The sequence below is a fragment of the Ctenocephalides felis genome, unplaced genomic scaffold (genome assembly GCF_003426905.1).
Source record: "Ctenocephalides felis isolate EL2017-DRISC unplaced genomic scaffold, ASM342690v1 CF-g0.4_SCAFFOLD_03571, whole genome shotgun sequence".
Classification (NCBI taxonomy): domain Eukaryota; kingdom Metazoa; phylum Arthropoda; class Insecta; order Siphonaptera; family Pulicidae; genus Ctenocephalides; species Ctenocephalides felis.
This window is the reverse complement of record NW_020539725.1, coordinates 41,517,947-41,537,804: the sequence shown is the minus strand read 5'-3', so window position 1 is coordinate 41,537,804 and position 19,858 is coordinate 41,517,947. Positions and strand designations below refer to the sequence as shown.

Below are 19,858 nucleotides of genomic sequence, written 5' to 3'. Positions count from 1 at the left end.
TAAAATACAAAACAAAAATTAAAAAATAAAAAAGTTGAAAATTGTATAAACGGGCAGCTGATGAAGTAGGTTGTTTCAAAAAATTGGCACCTCAGTCTTGACATGAAAATAAGAAGATTATTAAACTACAATGATGTCGCAATCGCCCAAACCAGCGATTTGGCAACTGTTTGAAAAAAATGTATTTTGTTTGCTGTTTTTTGAGTTACTCGAATTTTTTTAAAAATAGTAAAAATTGGAATTTGGGGATTATCCTAGTTCGAGCTAGAGATAGGTCTATAAACAAACAACATTCCAAGTGAATCGGTCGATTAAAACTCGAGAAATTGTGTCAACAGTACCGAAAAAGTCTGTTCTGAGAAAAACGCATTTAAAATTTTGCGTGAAAGCCAAACCAGTATGGAGACCGAGTCAGTAAAATGCCTATATCTTCGAAAATAATTCAAATTTTCAAAAACCTCCTCGTACCCGTATTCTCAGATAGTAAAACTTTGAAAGTATGAAATAAAAAAAAAATCGATTTTTGTGAATTTCTACACTATAATACCCCCTTAACATTTTTGACTAGCGATATATTGTATAATAATAATAGTTGTATGAGTAGACTTCAAATATGTCTAATATAAAAAATTCTTTAATATCATATATAAATGCAAAGATAATAAAATTTAATAATAATCTTATACTGTCTTTTAAAACATCGCCTTAATTGTTTTATTCTAGTTTTGATTATACCTTATAAATCCCTCATCCTAAAGATAATATTCAAAATCCTGGTAGCTCGTTCTTTAATGAAACGTTCGCCTTTTCAATTTTTAATCCAGTCTCTCGTAAAAGTTTGAATTATCTCGATTTCCTCATAATATTGTTTTATGCCATCTGAAATATTCATAAGGCTCTGTGGCAAATTTCAGCTCAGTCGCGTTCTACGCATTACGCTTCGTCCTTTATTTCTGAATTTTTTTATTCGAATATTTTGTCAAGAAGAGCGTTCGCTTTCTTGAATTATAAATCCTGTCCCAGTGCTAATGGACGATGGCTACGTTCCAACTTTTGTTCGGAGGAGATCTTCGGTTGCATATGATACGACGCTTGGTGGCCCCCCAGAGCTCCCTGGGGCGCTACCGATTCCGGATGCCTAAGGGCTGGCAATTATTGTTATGGCTGTTTCGACTTTGTATTAAATAACTTGTAATAAGATCATTAATACAATATCACAATGTTAGTTATTCTGTAGTCATATGATACATCATTCTGTTTTTTTTTAAGTTGTTTGTTGTTTAAAATCATATTGCAGAACACTTAGTAAATTTTTTTAGTATGTACGTAAAATCTTCCAAAATTTTCAATTTTTTTTAATTATACTTGTTATCATAAACTTTGTGACATTCTTTACAATTGTGATCGTATTGGAAGTATTCAGCATAACTGTTTGTATATAGATTCTTTCATCAAGAAATTCGTTAACATATAAATAATAACATAAGTAGATGTATATCTCATATATGTAATTTAGTATTGCTCTTAGAACTGAATCATCATTTTGAAAATGTGTTTTTTTCTTGCTGTTTTTTTTTTCAAAAAATTGTCACCTGGTCCTTTTTCCCCCATAGATTAGGTAAAATGAAACGGTAAGGGAGGAAACAGGTTTAATATATCATATTTAATTTTGAAGGAATTTTTAGAAATAACAGCTATATTACTCACACAATGCAAAATATCATTTATAGAGATAACACTGTAAATAACCTTGATGTGGTATTTCGTAAGAATATTCATCAGCAATCGAGGTTTAAGCTTTTATATAGGTCACATCGAAAAAAACAGTTGAATCTAACTTAAAATTAACAATACTACTTAAAAAATAAATACTGTATACTTAACAATAATATTACGGTTTCGTAAACTAAACAACAGTACTCACAACCAGAAAACTAACAACGAAAGAAAATGCTTTTGTTATAGATTTTCAAACATTGCTAATTATCTTCAGATAAAAAAAATGAAGGTGATAGTTGCTTATACATCTTTTTCTCTCTACTTTCAAATATTGTTAAAAAAAATTCTTAACTTTACTGGTTTTTGAGATATCGGTGATTGAGTGAAAATTCAATTGTATGTTAATATTGCCACGATTGATTGCTCATTTTACCTGAAATTATTTCACATAAAACCGAGTTTTTGTGCAAGTTTATAGTATTCTCAGTGCTGGATTTACAGTAGGGGCAATCGAGGCTACTGCCCAGGGCGGCAAATTTTGGGGGGGCGGCAAAATTTGGATAGTGAGAAAAAAATTCTATACAATATAATCAACTTTTTTTAACGACATTTTTTATTTCAGGAAATAAAATTAACAAAACATAATACGATTGCAATGCAAAATTTGGGTTGAAATAACCGATAACTAAAATTTATTATTTTGCCTTGTCTCCCTCTCCAAACGTAAATTATCAAATTGGTTAATAAGTTGGTTAATTTGGCAATTTGTTTAATATAAAGATCCGTAAACAAGCTGTAAGTTTAAGAAAAACATGTTCTTTCAGTTCTCGAGCCCTCTTAAAATGACGAATTTGTGCACTCATAGAATTGTGCCTTAAGACAAATTACTGAAACATCCCGTACTGAAAATAACATTTTATAAAGAGCTTTAAAATTTTTTGAAAAATGAAAAAAAAAGACTTTTAAAAAACTTTTTTTGTATTATGAAATTTTTCGAAAATTATGAACTTTTTGCAAAGCAATTGCGCTGAGTAGCTGTTTCAGAGAAGAAATATCGAAACTCAATTATCATTTTTCGTAAATGCCTGTACCAAAAGCTAATCAGCACGCCTCCTCATCAATACAAATCTAATATTTTTTAATTATTCAAGTCGATTTCGAGAACGCAGATCAACCGATTTAAATGATTCAATTCCTATTGATAGGGAGACGTGCTGATTAGTTATTGGCCAAGGCAGGTCCAACTGTTTTGAATATACGGGCCAAAATGCCAAAAATGATAATTCAGTTTTTGAGAAAAAAAGCGTCCAATAACATTCAAAAAAAAATTTACAAAATAAATAACTGCTTAAATTTGTGGGGGCAGGTCTAGCGGTTTCGATGATCCAATAAAAAAAATTGAAAAAGAAACATTTGGCGGACAAAAGTGATCATAAGACATAATTATGCACATTAAGTTATCAGATATTTTGAAGATATTATAATAATAAGTATAAATTTTGTTCACATTTATATGCGTAAACAATGTTACAGTGTTTATCCGTTAGACTGCGGCGCTTACGCGCTTCTATATTTTATCCCTACGCAGCTGAAGCAGCGCGATTGCTTTAAAAAAAAGTTCGATAGTTCGTAAAATTTCAGGGATGGGGCGGCATTTTTGTCAGTGCCCCGGGGCGCCAAATTTCTAAATCCGGCCCTGAGTATTCTTATAATATTAGAAATATAAAATTTCTTAGAAGCTTAAGATTCAATAATCTTTACTAGTATAAATTTCTTTAAACAATTTATAAATAAATAGAAGTGATTCCAAAGTTATCTTTACCCGCCCTAAACCCAGACACATCTTTTTTCCTCCTCACGTTTTCAGAATGATACTCATAGTACAGTTTGGGTGCATTTGTCTCTCCTATTTAATTTTTTATTTTATTCTTTCGTACTTCTTTCTTTTAGAAACTCTTCTACAAAAGTTTTTCGTGTGACGGATGGTCGAGATTTTTTCCATGAAAGTTTTCTCGTATGCCATTTTGTCCTTTCTTGATATTAGTACAAACTCGATGCTGAGAATACAAATTTAAAACTGCATGTAATAAGAAAAACAGTTGCATTTGTCGAGAAAACAGTTGCATTTGTAAACTTATTGATAAAAAAAATCAGAATCTACATAAGGTAGATAATATAAATAGTTTTGTTAATAGCAATTTAATACCTTTTATTTAATTTAGAGTTGTGCATTTACAAATTACCGAGCGATTAACCCATTTTTACAACCCAACTACTTAAGCAAATAACCCGCAAAATAGCCTTTGGTCCTTCATCCGATTATGACCCAAAATTCACGGTCAATAACATGCAAATTTATCTTCCGGATTACCTCGTCAATGTCTCCAAAAACGGTTATGATCTTTGGCATAGAATGTTTACGTGGTATTGTCCTCGGAAATTCCAGGGCAAGAGACGAGCCGCACCGGCTGCTCCGTGAACGCAGTTAGAAAGTTAGAGAGCAAAAGGGTTTAATTAGATCCGACCCGTATACATGTTCAGAGAATAACTATTCAGTAGCATATAGTGCAGAGGCTGATAATTAATATAAAACTAACTAAATCAAAAACTAGTGGGTGCATGGCATCGTGCTTTAAGGCAAATTGCTGGAACTTCCCGTACCGTAATTAAAAATCTTTGTACGGAACCCAAAACTAATTACACAAAATGTGTACATATTATGAAAATCTCTATGAAATATCTGATAATTTGATGTGCACATGTCTAATGATAATTTTTGACCGCCAAAAGGCATTTTTTTTAACTTATTTTTATTGAGAGTACATAACCGCTAGACCTGCCTTTCCAAAAATTTAATCAGTTTTTTATCTTGCCAATACAAGTAAAATGCTTTTAGAATTAATAAAATTGGACGCTCTAATCAGCACGTCTCCTTATGAATACGAATCGATTGTTTTTTGAATTATTCAAATCGCTTCATCCGTGTTCCCGAAATCGTCGACGAAAATTTGTATCCGCACACACACACATACTCGCATACACACATACACATACACACACATACATCCATTTTTTCCAAGGTACGCAAAAATTTTCAGAAAGTTTTGAAACGTAAAGATATATAAAAATTTCATTTTCGATTTTTTGCGATTACTATAACTTGCCCTACGGGAAGTTAAAAAAAAATCAAGTAGCAGTTAGTAAATAGAAAAGCACAGGGCCACTATTAAGTCTTAACACAATTACTCTGTGTGTTACATGTTTCTTAAAACCTTGTACATTTACAACTTAATTTTTCTACTGACTTTGTGACAAGATTAAAAAGAAGAACAATGAAGTATGTTTGTTCGAACAAGTTTACATTATTGCATTCAGTCAGCGACCAACATGACCTGTAGACCGCAGTTCAAAGAGTTAAAAATAGGTATAATTGATTAATTTCTTTCAATAATAACTGTTACTTGTATACAGATGGACAATTTGTTTGTTACTTTGTTGTAAGTTGAACATTAGTAGTTAATCACCAGTTTTTGCGTAGACAATTTGTGACAAATTTTATAGGTTTTGATTGTGACTTTTTTGCCTTTTCGATTGAACTTAATACTAAAAAGAAAAGAAAAGGGAAAAGCAGCACAAGGGTTTTACACAAAATTTCACAACCAGCATCATCATCTAATGATTGATTTTGTCTGGTTTGTGAAAGCCAAGAAACATTTTGTTTCTGGTTCCACAAAAAATGTGCAGGAGGATCACTATTATATTAGTAATTAATGATTTTGATCACATCTCAGTATAATGATACATAGTAACTCTAATATTTTGACTGATTAGTTAACTGTTTATTAGTTAACATTTTTAACTGATTTTGAAGAAGAATGTTACAATAATACGAAAGTAATCGCATAGTTGAATTTAATACTTGTTAACTTTTTCAAAACGATATGTATATTATTATTGTTATATTTAAAAGTTTGATTAATAATGAATTGCTGATCAAAAAAAAGTGGCGCAGTTGTATTCATCTTCCTTTAATACTAAAAAAAATTACACAGTATTGGAACTAGATCCACATATCCATTACAGCTATGCAAAACGCATCGCCTAAATTATTTAATATTTACAAGTGTTACTTGTATCAAAAACCATACTTAAAATATAAAAATGATAAATGATATAATCCCTTCTATAGTTTTGAAAATATTATCTAAATGTGTTTTTCTATCAGCTCTCCTACTAATACATATGCACACTAGCCGAAGCAGAATAGAACGTGCCAACAATAGAGCTTAACCCATGAGATGGGGTTGAAAATAGTGCTCTATTCAAACAAGGGGTGCTTATAATTATAGTGCACTGAGTACATTAATTGCCCACTATATTAATACAGAAATTATCCAATGTGAGCTTAATTAAAATTGAGATAAAAATATAAATCATTGAAGAAGTTACCTTATTGAATTTTTAATATTTTTGTTCATTGTGTAAATGTGAAGATAAATTTATAAGATTTTGAATTTCACTAGAACTCAGCTTATAAACTTGAATTGAAAAGTGTTTAAAATAAATCCGCAATTAAATAATACCAGTTGTAAATAAACAGCATAAACTCTTACAACACACATGAAAAAGTTATCAACTACTTGAATCATTTAGTTTATAAAAGGCTAGCAATGCCTTTATTTAAAAAAATAATATTCAAACATGTAGTATGTTTTATATTATATATTAAAAAGAAATTGATATCACGATACACAGACCAAACAGATAATATTATCTAGACTCTAGACAATGCTATAACTCTAGATTCTAGAGTTATAGCATTGTCTATAAATATCCTGAATAAATATTATCTAAGATTTTGCAGCTTAAAAATTAAATATCACTTATCTGATAAAATGCTTGATTGAATAGTCAAATCACCCCAGCAATTTACTCTTATCAACTATTACAAATGAAATCCAATTAAATAAACTTTCAATTCTCTAAGCTCAATTATATAGTTCAGTGAAAATTTCTTACATTCATTAAACTAATAGAATGCTCGAAGTCCGAACTATAATGAACTTTAAGTAAATACTAATTGAGTATGATATAATACAACAATGCCTTGACCCAAAAACAAGGAAAGCCCATGAACACTATCATAGCCCTCATTCATTATGCCTGAGTATTTAGTAAATGGATTTCGCAAAATATCTATTGTGGAAAATAGAGTCAAATATTATGCCAACGTGCGCACTGAGATGGAGAATAAGATGAATATAAATATAATAATAAGATTTTCTATTTAAGACAATTCAATATTAAGATGTTGATCTCCCATACCAGGCACTTCTGCCTGTCTGGGATGTATAAAATTTATGTTAAAATTCAAATAAAAAAATAAATAAAAAAAAAATCTACAAGGAATAGTTAGAACCAAATTTATATTGTTTTTCTTATTGTCGAACTACTTACTATAAAAATAGTATTTTAGATCTATATTTTAAATAAAAACAAATATGAGCATTGCCAATAGATATTGAGGTGATTGATGGAATAGAGAAGAATTATCAAAGTTGTCGTTGATATAAAATATTATTTTAATCCGTATGTTATAGTGTTTAAATCAATAGATTTAATAAATATCATCTAATTTACAAGTACAAGCAAAAAAATTAATAAATAAATCAATCAATCAATTCAAAAACAGATTTAAAAAAAAATTAAAAAGTTGTCAAAAACAAATACATACACACGCATACATCAATTTTTTCTAAGGTATGCCAAAATGTTCAGAAACATTCAAATCGTGAATATACGCAAAAAATTTCATTTTCGATTGTTTTGCGATTTATTATATTTATTACAAACCTACAAATATATGCCTCAACGATACAAATGAGCTGCAGTCAATATGAGCGCAATTTTTTAATTTTAACTCTATGTCACTGTTTAGAAGCCATAATTTAGCCTTTATGCCATAATTTAGCAGTTTTATGATAACATTAATAAAACATTGTGATATCTATACAAAATTGGTGGAAAAAGCTCAGTCAGTAGTGTGCCCGATTCACAGACCTTCGATCTTTAGATCGATCCTTGGCAATTACATAAAAATTGAAATGTTGATTAAAAATTTAAAAAAAAAAAATGTTGCATGAAAATAGAAATTGCATAGAAATAGAGGTAAGAACTAAAATTTAACTAGTGGGGCGCATGGCATCGTGCCTTAAAGCAAATTGCTGGAAATTCCTAGATTTTTGAGAAACTATAAATTTTTGAAAAAAATTAAGAAAAATTTATTTTGAAATATTTTGGAAATTCTAAACTTTTTTCAAAGCAATCGTACTGCTTTAACTGCATAGAGACGAAATATCAAAGCGTGCTTAATTTGATGTGCATATGTCTAATGATCATTTTTGACCGCCAGGTGGCATTTTTTTACTTTTTTTCACTAGATTTCCGAAACCGCTAGACCCGCCTTCGTGAAAATTTTATCAGTTCTTCATCTTGTTAATACAAGTAAAATGTTTTCTAAATTATTCAAATCAGACGCTCCGCTCTCTTATAAACTGAGTTACCGTTTTTGGTACTTTTTGCCTCATATCTTTGGAACGACTAGACCGGCCTTTGCCAAAAACTAATCAGCTATCCCTATCAATACGAATCGAATGTTTTTTGAATTGTTCAAATCGCTTCATCCGTGGTTAGTTCCCGAAATCGTCCATGAAAATTTGTATCCGAACACGCACACACACATACACACATACACACACACATACATCCATTTTTTTTTCAAGGTATGCCAAAGTATTCAGAAACCTCTGAAACGTAAAGATATATAAAAAAACTCTCTGCGGGAAGTTAAAAATAGTTAATTTGATATTAAATAAAAATTTAATTGTAGAGATAAATAAAAATTAGAAGTAAGAAGAAAAACAAAATTAAGTAAGAATTGGAAATCAGACGTAGAAGAAAAAAAGTTCTCTACAGTTTTTACTTTAACTTTGATGTGGCAAGACTATTTGGACCATATACATGTCAAGAAATAATTTCTATCAAATAAAAAATTTATTCAATACTCCAGTACTTCCAGTGCGCGTGTAACAAATATTTGAGATCTCTCAAAGTAAAACTCCATCAAATTATTTATATCTAATTTTAAAAATTCATTTTCTTTAAGAAACGATTAAATTCTTAACAAAATTAGTTTCGCCACATAACATTTATCTTTTACTTTCTTTGTGGTTCAATTTTGAGATTAAAGTCAGTCTTGTATAGAAAGCCGTAGGGTACGAGTGTGATGGTGTATGCTCAACGCCGATGTAGGAGATAGCGGAGTATTCTCGTCGCAAAAGGAGGTATTATAGATAGACGGAAACCTATGCGAATGGTTAGAAAAACCATAATAAGATTCTTTTGTACGAAGAATAAGTTGCGAAAGTACATTCATTTTTATGAATAGTTAAAAGTTAACAAGTTTCTCTTGCCTTATGAAAGTCAATATTCAATTCAGCATCAGTAACTTTGTTACCACCGTTGAAATGATTATAGCTTCCTAACAAGTAAAAGATTTGGTTATTAAACAAATTAGATATAGATTTGATTGATATATCTTGATTTTGTAATTTATTAATTTTGTAATGTACTTGTCATACACTATAGTGTTACTATTTTTATGCAGGTTTATATCCCAGAACTCAACCATAGAAATTCAAGAAAATAGATTCCAACTTAATTTAAAAATTATGAGGCTTTAAGTACAACCTAGAGCTTTGGTGATAATGTGACCATTTTGCAGTTATTGTGGTTAAATTATATTAACTGTTTTCATTTAATTTAAACTTAGGATTGTGGCTAGCATAGCTCACTAGGTAGCGTGTTCGACAGGGATCTTTAGATCGAATCCTGTCATAGACTTAGAATTTACGAAAAAAATAGGTGTAGTTAATTTGAAATTAAATAAAAATTTTATTTGTTAAGTGAAAATTGAATAAAAATTAAGAAACATGAAAAATACAGAATTCGAAAAGTTGAATTGTGTAAGGAACAAGAAGAAAAATGTCAGAATTTGCTGAGATTGAAGAAAAAAAATTAAATGAAGATAAAAGTTGAATAGAATTAGAAATTTGATAAAAAACAGCAAAAATTAAAGAAATTAAAAAGAAGAAGAATTTAGAATAGGATATATATATATAGATGGATTATGATATAAAAATTGGTATAGAATAGAAATAAATAAAAATGTTGTAGTGGCTAAATGCTCAGAGTAAGCGAGGCCAAATAAAAATTAAAAAAAAAACTTAGGATCCGTACCCTTAAACCACATTTCTAGGACTACTGTAAAAAATAATGCCATCATTTCCCAAAATTTTCTAAATGTAGGACTATTTGTGAAGTTTAAATTTTCGAAATTGGCAGACTTTAGAAGGCCCTCAAAAGTTCGCACATCTAATCTGAATTGAAAAATAATCAATTACATGATAGATTCATAATTGAAAAATTCGACTAAAAAAATATTATGCATATAATATGCATATTAGCCAGGGTGACCATCTATTACATGTTTCTGTGCAAAAACACTCTACTTTTATTACTATTATTATTATTATTTTTGTGAAACAAAACTTTTATTATTTTCCTTATTTACAAAAAAATCATAGTTATTGACTGGTTAGTTTAGTCAATATTAGTGCAAAATTCTGTATATATATATATATATATATATATATATATATATATATATATATATATATATATATATATATATACGAGTATATCTGCCAAAAAATATTTCCATATTTAACCATTTACCATATTAAAATGAGCTAAATAAAGTCTTTACTAAACTACCTAATTTATTTTTATTTAGTAATGGCAGCCTCGAAACTTTCAAAGTTCACAAAGCACAATAGATTCTGTAATGATATTTATATTTCATTTTCCAATTTTATTTCAACAAAAAATCTCCATTAACTTCACACTATTACGAAAGCTTTACAAATGCACGTTAATGGAAATGTCCGAGCTGAATTCATAAAAGTTAGTTTCCACGTTGTTGCAGGATATCGAATACAATTCTGTATTTTAGATTTTAATTTAACAAACAATCGTATATTTTACAAACATAAAATAACGATGTGATGATTATAATTAATATTTATTATTGCGATGTGCGGCGGCAAGGCAATGCAATTAAATTTAAATTGATAGAAAATTGGAAAATAAATAGAATTCTATGTTCGTTATGGTCTGGTGAAACTCAACCTTGGTAATTCGCTAATTAGCCAGCATTTGTTATTTATAAATTAATTAATTTGTTGTTTTTGCATCGAATGTTTTGTATGCAGTTACTGTTAATATTTTTAATTAAAACAAGTGATGTTTAGCATATCAATAAAATTTATATATAAATATATACACATATATTTTAAATATAATATATATGGATGTGTGTTTGTGTGTAGTGTGATTGTGTGAAAAATAAAATTAAGCTCTAATACCTTCTAAAAAGTAAGCATAGATCATTTTTAACTACTTAATACTTACTTTTACAATACAAATTCATGCTAAATACAGAAGTTTAGAATAAATAATTACGACGATTTTCAGTTGATTACAGAAAGAGATTTTTTAAACGCGCAAACAAAAGTCAAGTATTTGAAAATTAATCTACATATTATAATACAGATAATATAAACACTATACCTGATAAATATCTGATTTTCTATAATAACCCTGAGGAAAATTACTCGCTCTAAATCGATCTATGCATATTCAACATCATTTAAAATCCTGTACATAAAACCAACAAGAAATTTTCCATTAACTATGAGATTTTTAATTAATTTTCTTTAATCAATCGCAAAACCGTAATTCCACGATTTTCCATTAAGGAAGATTATCATCTTTTTTGTACATTCAGTTTTTCCGATAATGCTTCCTAATTATGGTTTGACGATATAATATCTCTACTTCGTTTGGAGCCTTTTTTGCAAAGAGATTTACATCACCATGAATGACGCAGTAAATGCAAATATTTGCAAAAAAAATCAAATACTTCAAAAAAATTATAAAATTAATTTGAGTTGGATTGTTATAGTTTGCTTGTGGTATTAACCTTATAATCAACATATTATTTTTCTATAAAAAATTGGCTGAAGATCAAAGATTTTTTTCCAATTATGCCACACTTTGGTAACTACTATATTTGTTCTAGTCAAAACGCGAATATCAGATATTTTCAAAATATAATGCAATTTTAAAAAAACAGAAAATGCAAATAAAAGCAGAAAAGTAGCAGCATGCCCTAAAAATTCTGCATTTACATACTTGCTTACTTTAGCTATCATGTTCTATATTTACTTTAGTTAGCAAAATGTGAATAATAATATACTAATTATGAAAGGCAGTATCAATTTCAATATTGAATATAAATTAGCATAGCAGATGTATAGACAAATGCAAAAACAGCAACGAAAATACATCTAATTGATTATTTTATGATACGTCTTGCAAAATACGTGGTTGAATATTCATAAATCGAAACGAATTTCCACCTAAGTAAACCATAATTTCTGGATAGATATCCTCATATATAAACTGGAACTGCTTGTTGAATATTCATTGATTGTTTACCATATAAATAAATTAATTAAGTGAGATAGAATTTAAAATATGATGTAAGATCATAGATCTTACACTACATGGACTACTAGTCCTCATATATTTACCAAAAGAATACAAAGATACTTTTATGAAGAATACAAAGATAGAAGGGACTGTGACGTCTCTTGCTGAACGAGCGTTGCCGACAATTGTTAACTCCCCGATTGGTTAAATGTCATATGTCATATGTTATATTTTAATAATGTAATATTTGAATTAAATTAACTCTTAAGATTAATATCAATAGTTACAAAATTATCAGCCATCACAATTGCCATTATTTGTGATTGTTTTATTTCAATAATATAACGACAATTGTGATGGCTGATAATTTTGTAAGAAATGATAATATTTTTCTTGTGAAATAAATGTACATAAAATTTAATCGATCTATTAAAATCGGTTTGCATATTATAAGACCTATGTTATTCATGTATATGACATTTGATAAATCGGGAGAGTCCGCGATTGTCATCGGAAATGTTCGCTCAGACATGAGACATCACATACCCTTCTATGTTTGTGCACTATATATAACGTAAAACATATGAGGACTAGCAGTCCATGTGGTGTAATGTCTACGTGTAAGATGCAATTGAAACGCCTAGAGTATGTTTTCCTGTAAAAAGCTAAAGAATAAAATAATAGGCCATAACATAGCGTTGTTATGGCAACGCTGGCCGGCAAAGATAAGGTTGTGAGTCAGATACATACTTACTAATAAAGTACTAATATTTAAATTAAACTTTCAGTTAATGATTATGTAGTTTTATAATTATTGCGATTTTCATTATTATCCAACTGACCTTAATATCAAAATATGTGAGTATTATTGCAAAACCTTTCATTTAGAATAGCTCAGCCTGGGGAACGGAAAAATGAGAAAAACGTAAAGATAACTCTGTAGGAGAATGGCAAAAAAGTAAAGATTAGTCGACTTTAACCCCCGGGACAATCTTCGAAGAATGGAGCTTCAGACTCGATTTGCATAACGATCCGGAACTACAAGGAGACATTGTACTATATATACAAACTAATGCTTATAGCAGATCTAGATACAATACAAACCTAGAAATTATTCTCATTTGAATGGCTTTGGTTGTTAAAAATATCAAGATAGAGATATTTTTCAATTCCCTTAATAGAATAATAAAATATGATACATATTACAAAAATTAAATTATAAAATTATATTATATAAAATTACTAGGCAATTGGCGTTTAGCCTTGAGGCAAGTTGCAAAAACTTCCACTGAAAATTTGTTTTCTTTCAACTGAAGAAAATAAAAAAAACTAACTTTCCTGTAGGAAAGTTAAGAATAATTGATGTATCAATCCACAACGCCTAGCCAATTTAATTTTTTATCCATAATTCAACAATTCCAAGCTTCCAAAAAAATTTCAGTACACGAATTCGATTATGTATCCAACGATATATTTACGATATTTTGCTTCTCTTGTCTTAAAAACCAAAACAACCGTATAATATGCATTATCAGTGTCTTCTCCACAACGCCGAACAATTTTTTTTTTATTTCCATAATTGAACAACTCCCAGATTCCAAAAAAAATTCAGTACACTAGTTCGATTATGTATTCAACCATATATTTAAGATTTTTTTTCCTTGTATCAAAAAACCAAAACAACCATATAATATGGATTATCCTTCACGTTCCTAAGACTGGATATTAGGATTTAAAGCAGGATCTGTAATAGGATAATGGATATACATCAGGTTGAAGAGGACTGTTATCTCATCTTGGGGTTGTTATAATTTTAATCATAATTTACGGGATATCCTGGAAGAGTATGCCAGGGATAAGTGTGCATATTTCAGAAGCCGACGTTCAAAACCCGAGACGTGCAGAAAATCTCTTCTGATATTCGTAATTAGTTAATTGCAAACTGACGCGATCTGGTAGTAAATGTAGAAAAAATGGAAAATATGGCGAAGAAAAGAAAAAGTGAAAAATATATACGACACAGATACAGATACAGAAGACAAAAAAATATCATCATCTCACATGTTTTATGTAAAAAATGTACCATGCCAATTTTCAGTACAGTAATTGTACTTAGTAATTAGAATCACATCAAAATGAAAAAAAACAGATGGAGAAGAAATTCAAAGAGATGTTATGTATTGGCTAACTGGCAGGAATTCAAATTTGTGTTATAAAAATAACCTCCTTTTATATAAAACAATAATTATCCCAATCTGGACATACGGAATTGAGCTATGGGCGTGCGCAAGGAATTCAAATAATACAAAGAGCGCAATCGAGAATTTTAAGATGCATTGTGAACGCACCCTGATATATTACAAATGATACTCTACATGAAGATTTAAAAATTAAAACTATTCATGAAATGATAGATGAAGGAGCAAAAAATACCACGAAAAATTACTAGGTCACCCAAACAAATATCTAAAAGCATTAAGCGAGGAATCTCCTACTCGAAGATTGAAAATAAATGGCATACGATCTTAAATAAAATGTCAAAAAAATAAAAGAAGAGATCTCATAGAAGATAATCTCTTAAATGCATTTACACCCAGCACATTGTCTTAAAAATGTATATTATTTTGATAGGCAATGAATCTATCCAAATAAAAAAAATGTTATTAGAATATTGTATTATGATTTATTAAATTGCCCATGATTTATCATAATTTAGTCCATTGCAAAGATTACTGTAACTTATTTGATTTTATTGAAGCCAATATTTAAACTGTATTGAATCTATCAGCTTATTTAGCCGAAAAGTACGCTGTAACGAGAAATATCATAAAAACAATAATTTGAGGTATAAACAAAGTTTTCAACAATGTATAAGTTTTTAGTGGCACATATTTATAATTGACAGGCGAAGCGATTAAAAACTAAATATATCATATGCTATTGATTTTAGATATTACGCCTAATAAATTCCACAAGGAGAAGCGTGAAAAAAATATCACAAGGTTGAACTCGAAACCATATAATCCGATTATGAATGCCTTACCGCTTGAACAATAGAATATTCTAGACAACTTGATCCTTGAAGAAATACACTCCCACACAATCCAGAACAAAACTTCTGTTCTGGTTTATCCTTCAACATTTATAAAAAAAAATCCTACCTGTTCCAATCGGCATAATGTGTTTAACCCCATCATTTTCCTCCTGATCCTGTTGCGCCAAAACAACATTGTCCTCGTCCTTAATTTGCACATTTTGTTTCCTTGTCGTAGCAACTGCAAATTTCTGCCCAGTATCAACTCTGGAATTATTCCTCAACAACAAAATTGGTGTCGTACGATCTATACGTTTTAAAGTCTGTAGTAATATTTGATCACCGCCGACTCTACCGCCCGATTTTTGCTGCTTACCGCCGGGACCGCGCAGCAAAATAATATTGCTGTTGAGTTCGCCGATTAGTTGATGCGGTTGCTGTTGGGTTTGGATGATTTGCGGCTGTTGGAGGTTTTGTTGAACTCCTAGAGTGTCGGAGGATTCTGCTCGATTTGATGTACCATTTGCGTTGTTAGTTGACACTGATCCATCGCCAGAGTTAGAGGGATTACCTGAAATAAAAAAAAATTATATAGCAATATGTTTCTCAAACTTTTTTTTAGATTTCATTGAAACACGATTTGTTTGTTTTAAAACAAAAATTACTATAAATTATTTTACAAATACATCAGTTTGTGTACCACTAATTATATGACGCGAAGAGGTTTAGCAATTTGTTAAGGGCATTTTGGACACATTAGTTTCAATATAATATAGTTTGAAATATCTGCTATATAGAATGTAATATATATATATATAACTTGATTAATAAATATCTCTAAATAGTGTGAAATATATGAGTAACTTCAATTACTGATGTTATTCACAAAAGAAAAAAAACTGGTTCATTCTGGGCCTAAACTAGTCATGTGGAAAAACCTAATTTTCCGTATATTTGTTACATATAATCTTATTTTATGTAAGTGAATTTATTATCCTCCGTATTTTTGTCATCACTGATACATCATTCGAGCATATAATAAATATATTACGGTACAGTAATACAATTTTCCTGAAATGTGGTCGCCTGAGACATTCTTTCAGATAATATATAAAATATATCTTATTTGTTAGGAAGTACCTATACATAGTTAATTGTGAGTTTCTATAAATAGTTATAATTTGTTAATATTTTTACATGTCAATTAGATAACATAGTGCAAATCTTAGGCATTATTCAACTGTAATAATTGATTAATAATAATTTGCATACTACATATTCTAAGATGAACGTAAATAATATCAAATTTGGCATCAAAATCATTTTAAATATTATGATCTGTGAAATTTGGAAAATTTCCCGAATCTTCACTTTAGTTCAACTGTTAATAAGAACATTTATTAATTCTATTAAAATAATTGAGCAATTACCTACTAAATTAAAAACATAAAGCTCAATTTGGGTTCACTAACTTTTACCTTTCAAATATATAATTTAGGAATTATATATTATAGTTTTCGTAATTTAGTTATTTTAAATGATATTGAATCAAATATCCACATATTACAGAAAAAATATAATCTGACTTTGATTTGTGTTAAATATCAATACAGCAATAATATTTTTACTGCGATGAAATACTTAGTTACTTACTTATATGTGAAATTGAGCATATTCTATATTTTAATTTTATTTATATAGCATAACTATCGTTATAAAACACCTGGGAGGTTAAGAATTATTTTTACTAAGTTATGATTTGTTAAAAATATACAATATTTATTAATAAAAATTTCGATTATTTTGATAATATTTCTTTGTTATTCAAGTCGAATGCTCATTCTCGTAAATTTAATATTTATATTTCCTTGTGCATTTGTGAATTCATACTGATAAAAATACATAGCAATGCAAAATCCATTAAATAAATTGCATCTTCCCATACGAACCAAATATTAACAAGAATTTCATAACATTGATACAAAAATCACCAGCATCTCATATTATATTTTCGGCTTACTGTCCGAGCATCTCGATCACAATTTCATCAAATATTCAATAACTATAACCAGCTCTATAAAACTAATATGATTTTCTCGCCAAATCGAAACTATGATAATATTTACATCGGGAAAGGTTCAAATGCGATTCGATCCTATTTAACATTTCGAATTTACAGTTTTCACTTCTTATATCGATGGAAGTTTTGCAGAAGTTCTGCTTTGCGAGAAGTTTTGAAATCTTGTTTGAGAACGGCAATTTTCCCAGAATTTGAAGTAATGAAATAACAAGTATAATGGGAGTGGAAAGTATTTTCATTTTAAATTGTGATTCTCTTATGGACTAATTTATAACAATGATTACGATATCAGTTTTGAAACTCAAATACTTCAATCATTGAAATAAGTATCAGCTTGCAATTAAAAGTATAATGGCCCCATTTTTGGGCTACAGCGACTGGACTCGAATCACAGAGGTCCCGATTTCGATCCCATTTCGAGGAGCCTTATATCAAGCAGTTTTCATTTGGAACTATATATAGAAAATAATACCACATCAATCTAGATCATGTAATATCGTGGAACTCGATTATTTTTAATATCAATATGTAGCATATGTTATTAGCAATATGCGAATATCGAATCTTTGCTACGCGAAGCGGAATGTGCCCGAAGAGACTACTCTGTTTATAAATGAGTTCAGATATTTTGAGAAAAAGTATTGGAAATATTGCACATAGATGCACATTTTGATACAAATCGGATGTATCCGCAATTTTAGTGCATTTAGTACTTTTTCAATTTATTTTAACGATTTTTGTCTACCTGGTTACTCATTTATTGATTGCCTTACATGCCTTGACCAATAATAGTCTAAAATTCATATGTATGTACGAATATAGTTTATAGAAGTTTTAAATTATTTAATACGAATAAACATTTTTTCTAATATTCACTAAAGTTTGTTTCAGCAAAGTTCCAGTTGAATAATTTAATTACTTGTACTTGTTGAATAAAATCATGCGCATCAAAGAATAAATGCATGTGAAATTTTGTAATACGAAAATTATAATTTTGTTACTAAATTTTTTCATACCTTGATTTCACACAAATTAAATATTATATCTAACTAAATAAATATTAAGTAAATAAATAAATATATGTTATATCTTTTATACGACATCAGTCCAATATCCAGAAATAAGAAAAATGCGATATTGTTCTACCCTCTACAAAAAGATTATTATATGTATTAATTGTTGTCTTATAATATTTTATTTTATCATTTTCTACGCCTTTGAATTTTCTCTTGGCAATATCGATCATACTAAATTTCGATGAACTGTTCATTATATTGTCGATTTATAGTGGCAGCTGTCTCGACAGGAACGATAAGGATAAATAGAAAAACTTTAGATTGAAAATATGATATTTGACGTTGATTGAAAGTTCAACATTAAACTGTATCGTATTTTGAAAAAAAAACATGAAATTAATATCAAAGTAATTTAATTATAATGATTTTAATATTCTAGATGATTTGTATTCCTACACTTTCATAAACTAGGTCAATGATAGAAGAGAATGTTAGTTTTCCTTTTTTTACAATAGAATAGCACCATAAAAAATTGTAATAGCTTTATTATACTTTTTCATAGCATACTACATTTAACAAAATTGAATTTGTAAGCTCTGTAAATTTAATATAAATTATCATTATTTTATAAAGATTAAATAGAGCATATTCATCACACGTACCGTTGAATAACAAAATGCTCCACCGTTCTCAAATTTAAATTAGATGTAAATGGAATTATGTGTTTAGATAAGTTGCATAAACTTTCTGATATACGCGTAGGTATATCAGAAAGTTTATACATATACCGATTGTGATTAACAAGATTTAGAAATGAGATTTAAGGAATGGTTTTTGAAGATTTATAGACCTTCAAAGTTTTTGAAAATGTGTATTATTTACCGAAGTTAATTAATTCTTACTTAACACTTGATGTTGAATCAAATCGAAAAACAGTAATTTTTTCAGAATAAAATTATCTACAACCAACAAAGTAATATTTTAACAAATTTTTCAGTCATTTTTATCAATGGTGACCTTTATTTTGATAGCTTCGTTATTTTTTTCAACAGCGATCAAAACTACATCTTCTTTGAGTTGTATCTACTAAATTACATTCATAATCTCTTATTCTTTTCGAGAGGACAACCCAGTGGTTTATTATACTTTTTTCTAGTTTACTATGTACAGTAGTTTACTTAAGAATTAAAACTTTGAGTAGAATTTTGTATACCGCTTGATATCAAGGTTGAGATCAAAATCGGGACTAGTTTAAGCTAGCACATGCCACTGCTTGAAAATATTTATTAATTAAAATTTATTCTACAACACGTTAAAGTATCTTCTACAGTGGTGCTAATTATCATTGATATCAGGTTGGGCAGTGGTAAATCATCCTGGTAATTTCAAGATCAA

The 19,858-nt window shown here is 29.0% G+C and overlaps 1 protein-coding gene across 1 annotated transcript in view; it reads right to left on the bottom strand.

Moving 5' to 3' along the window:
* The window catches only part of LOC113386063 (calmodulin-binding transcription activator 2-like), a 303,558-nt gene that overhangs the window by 184,336 nt on the left and 99,364 nt on the right, over positions 1-19,858 (bottom strand). Inside the window, exon 2 of the mRNA XM_026623872.1 lies at positions 15,495-15,938. Within this exon, the coding sequence (XP_026479657.1) occupies positions 15,495-15,938 (444 nt within the window). The remainder of the gene's footprint in view (positions 1-15,494; positions 15,939-19,858) is intronic.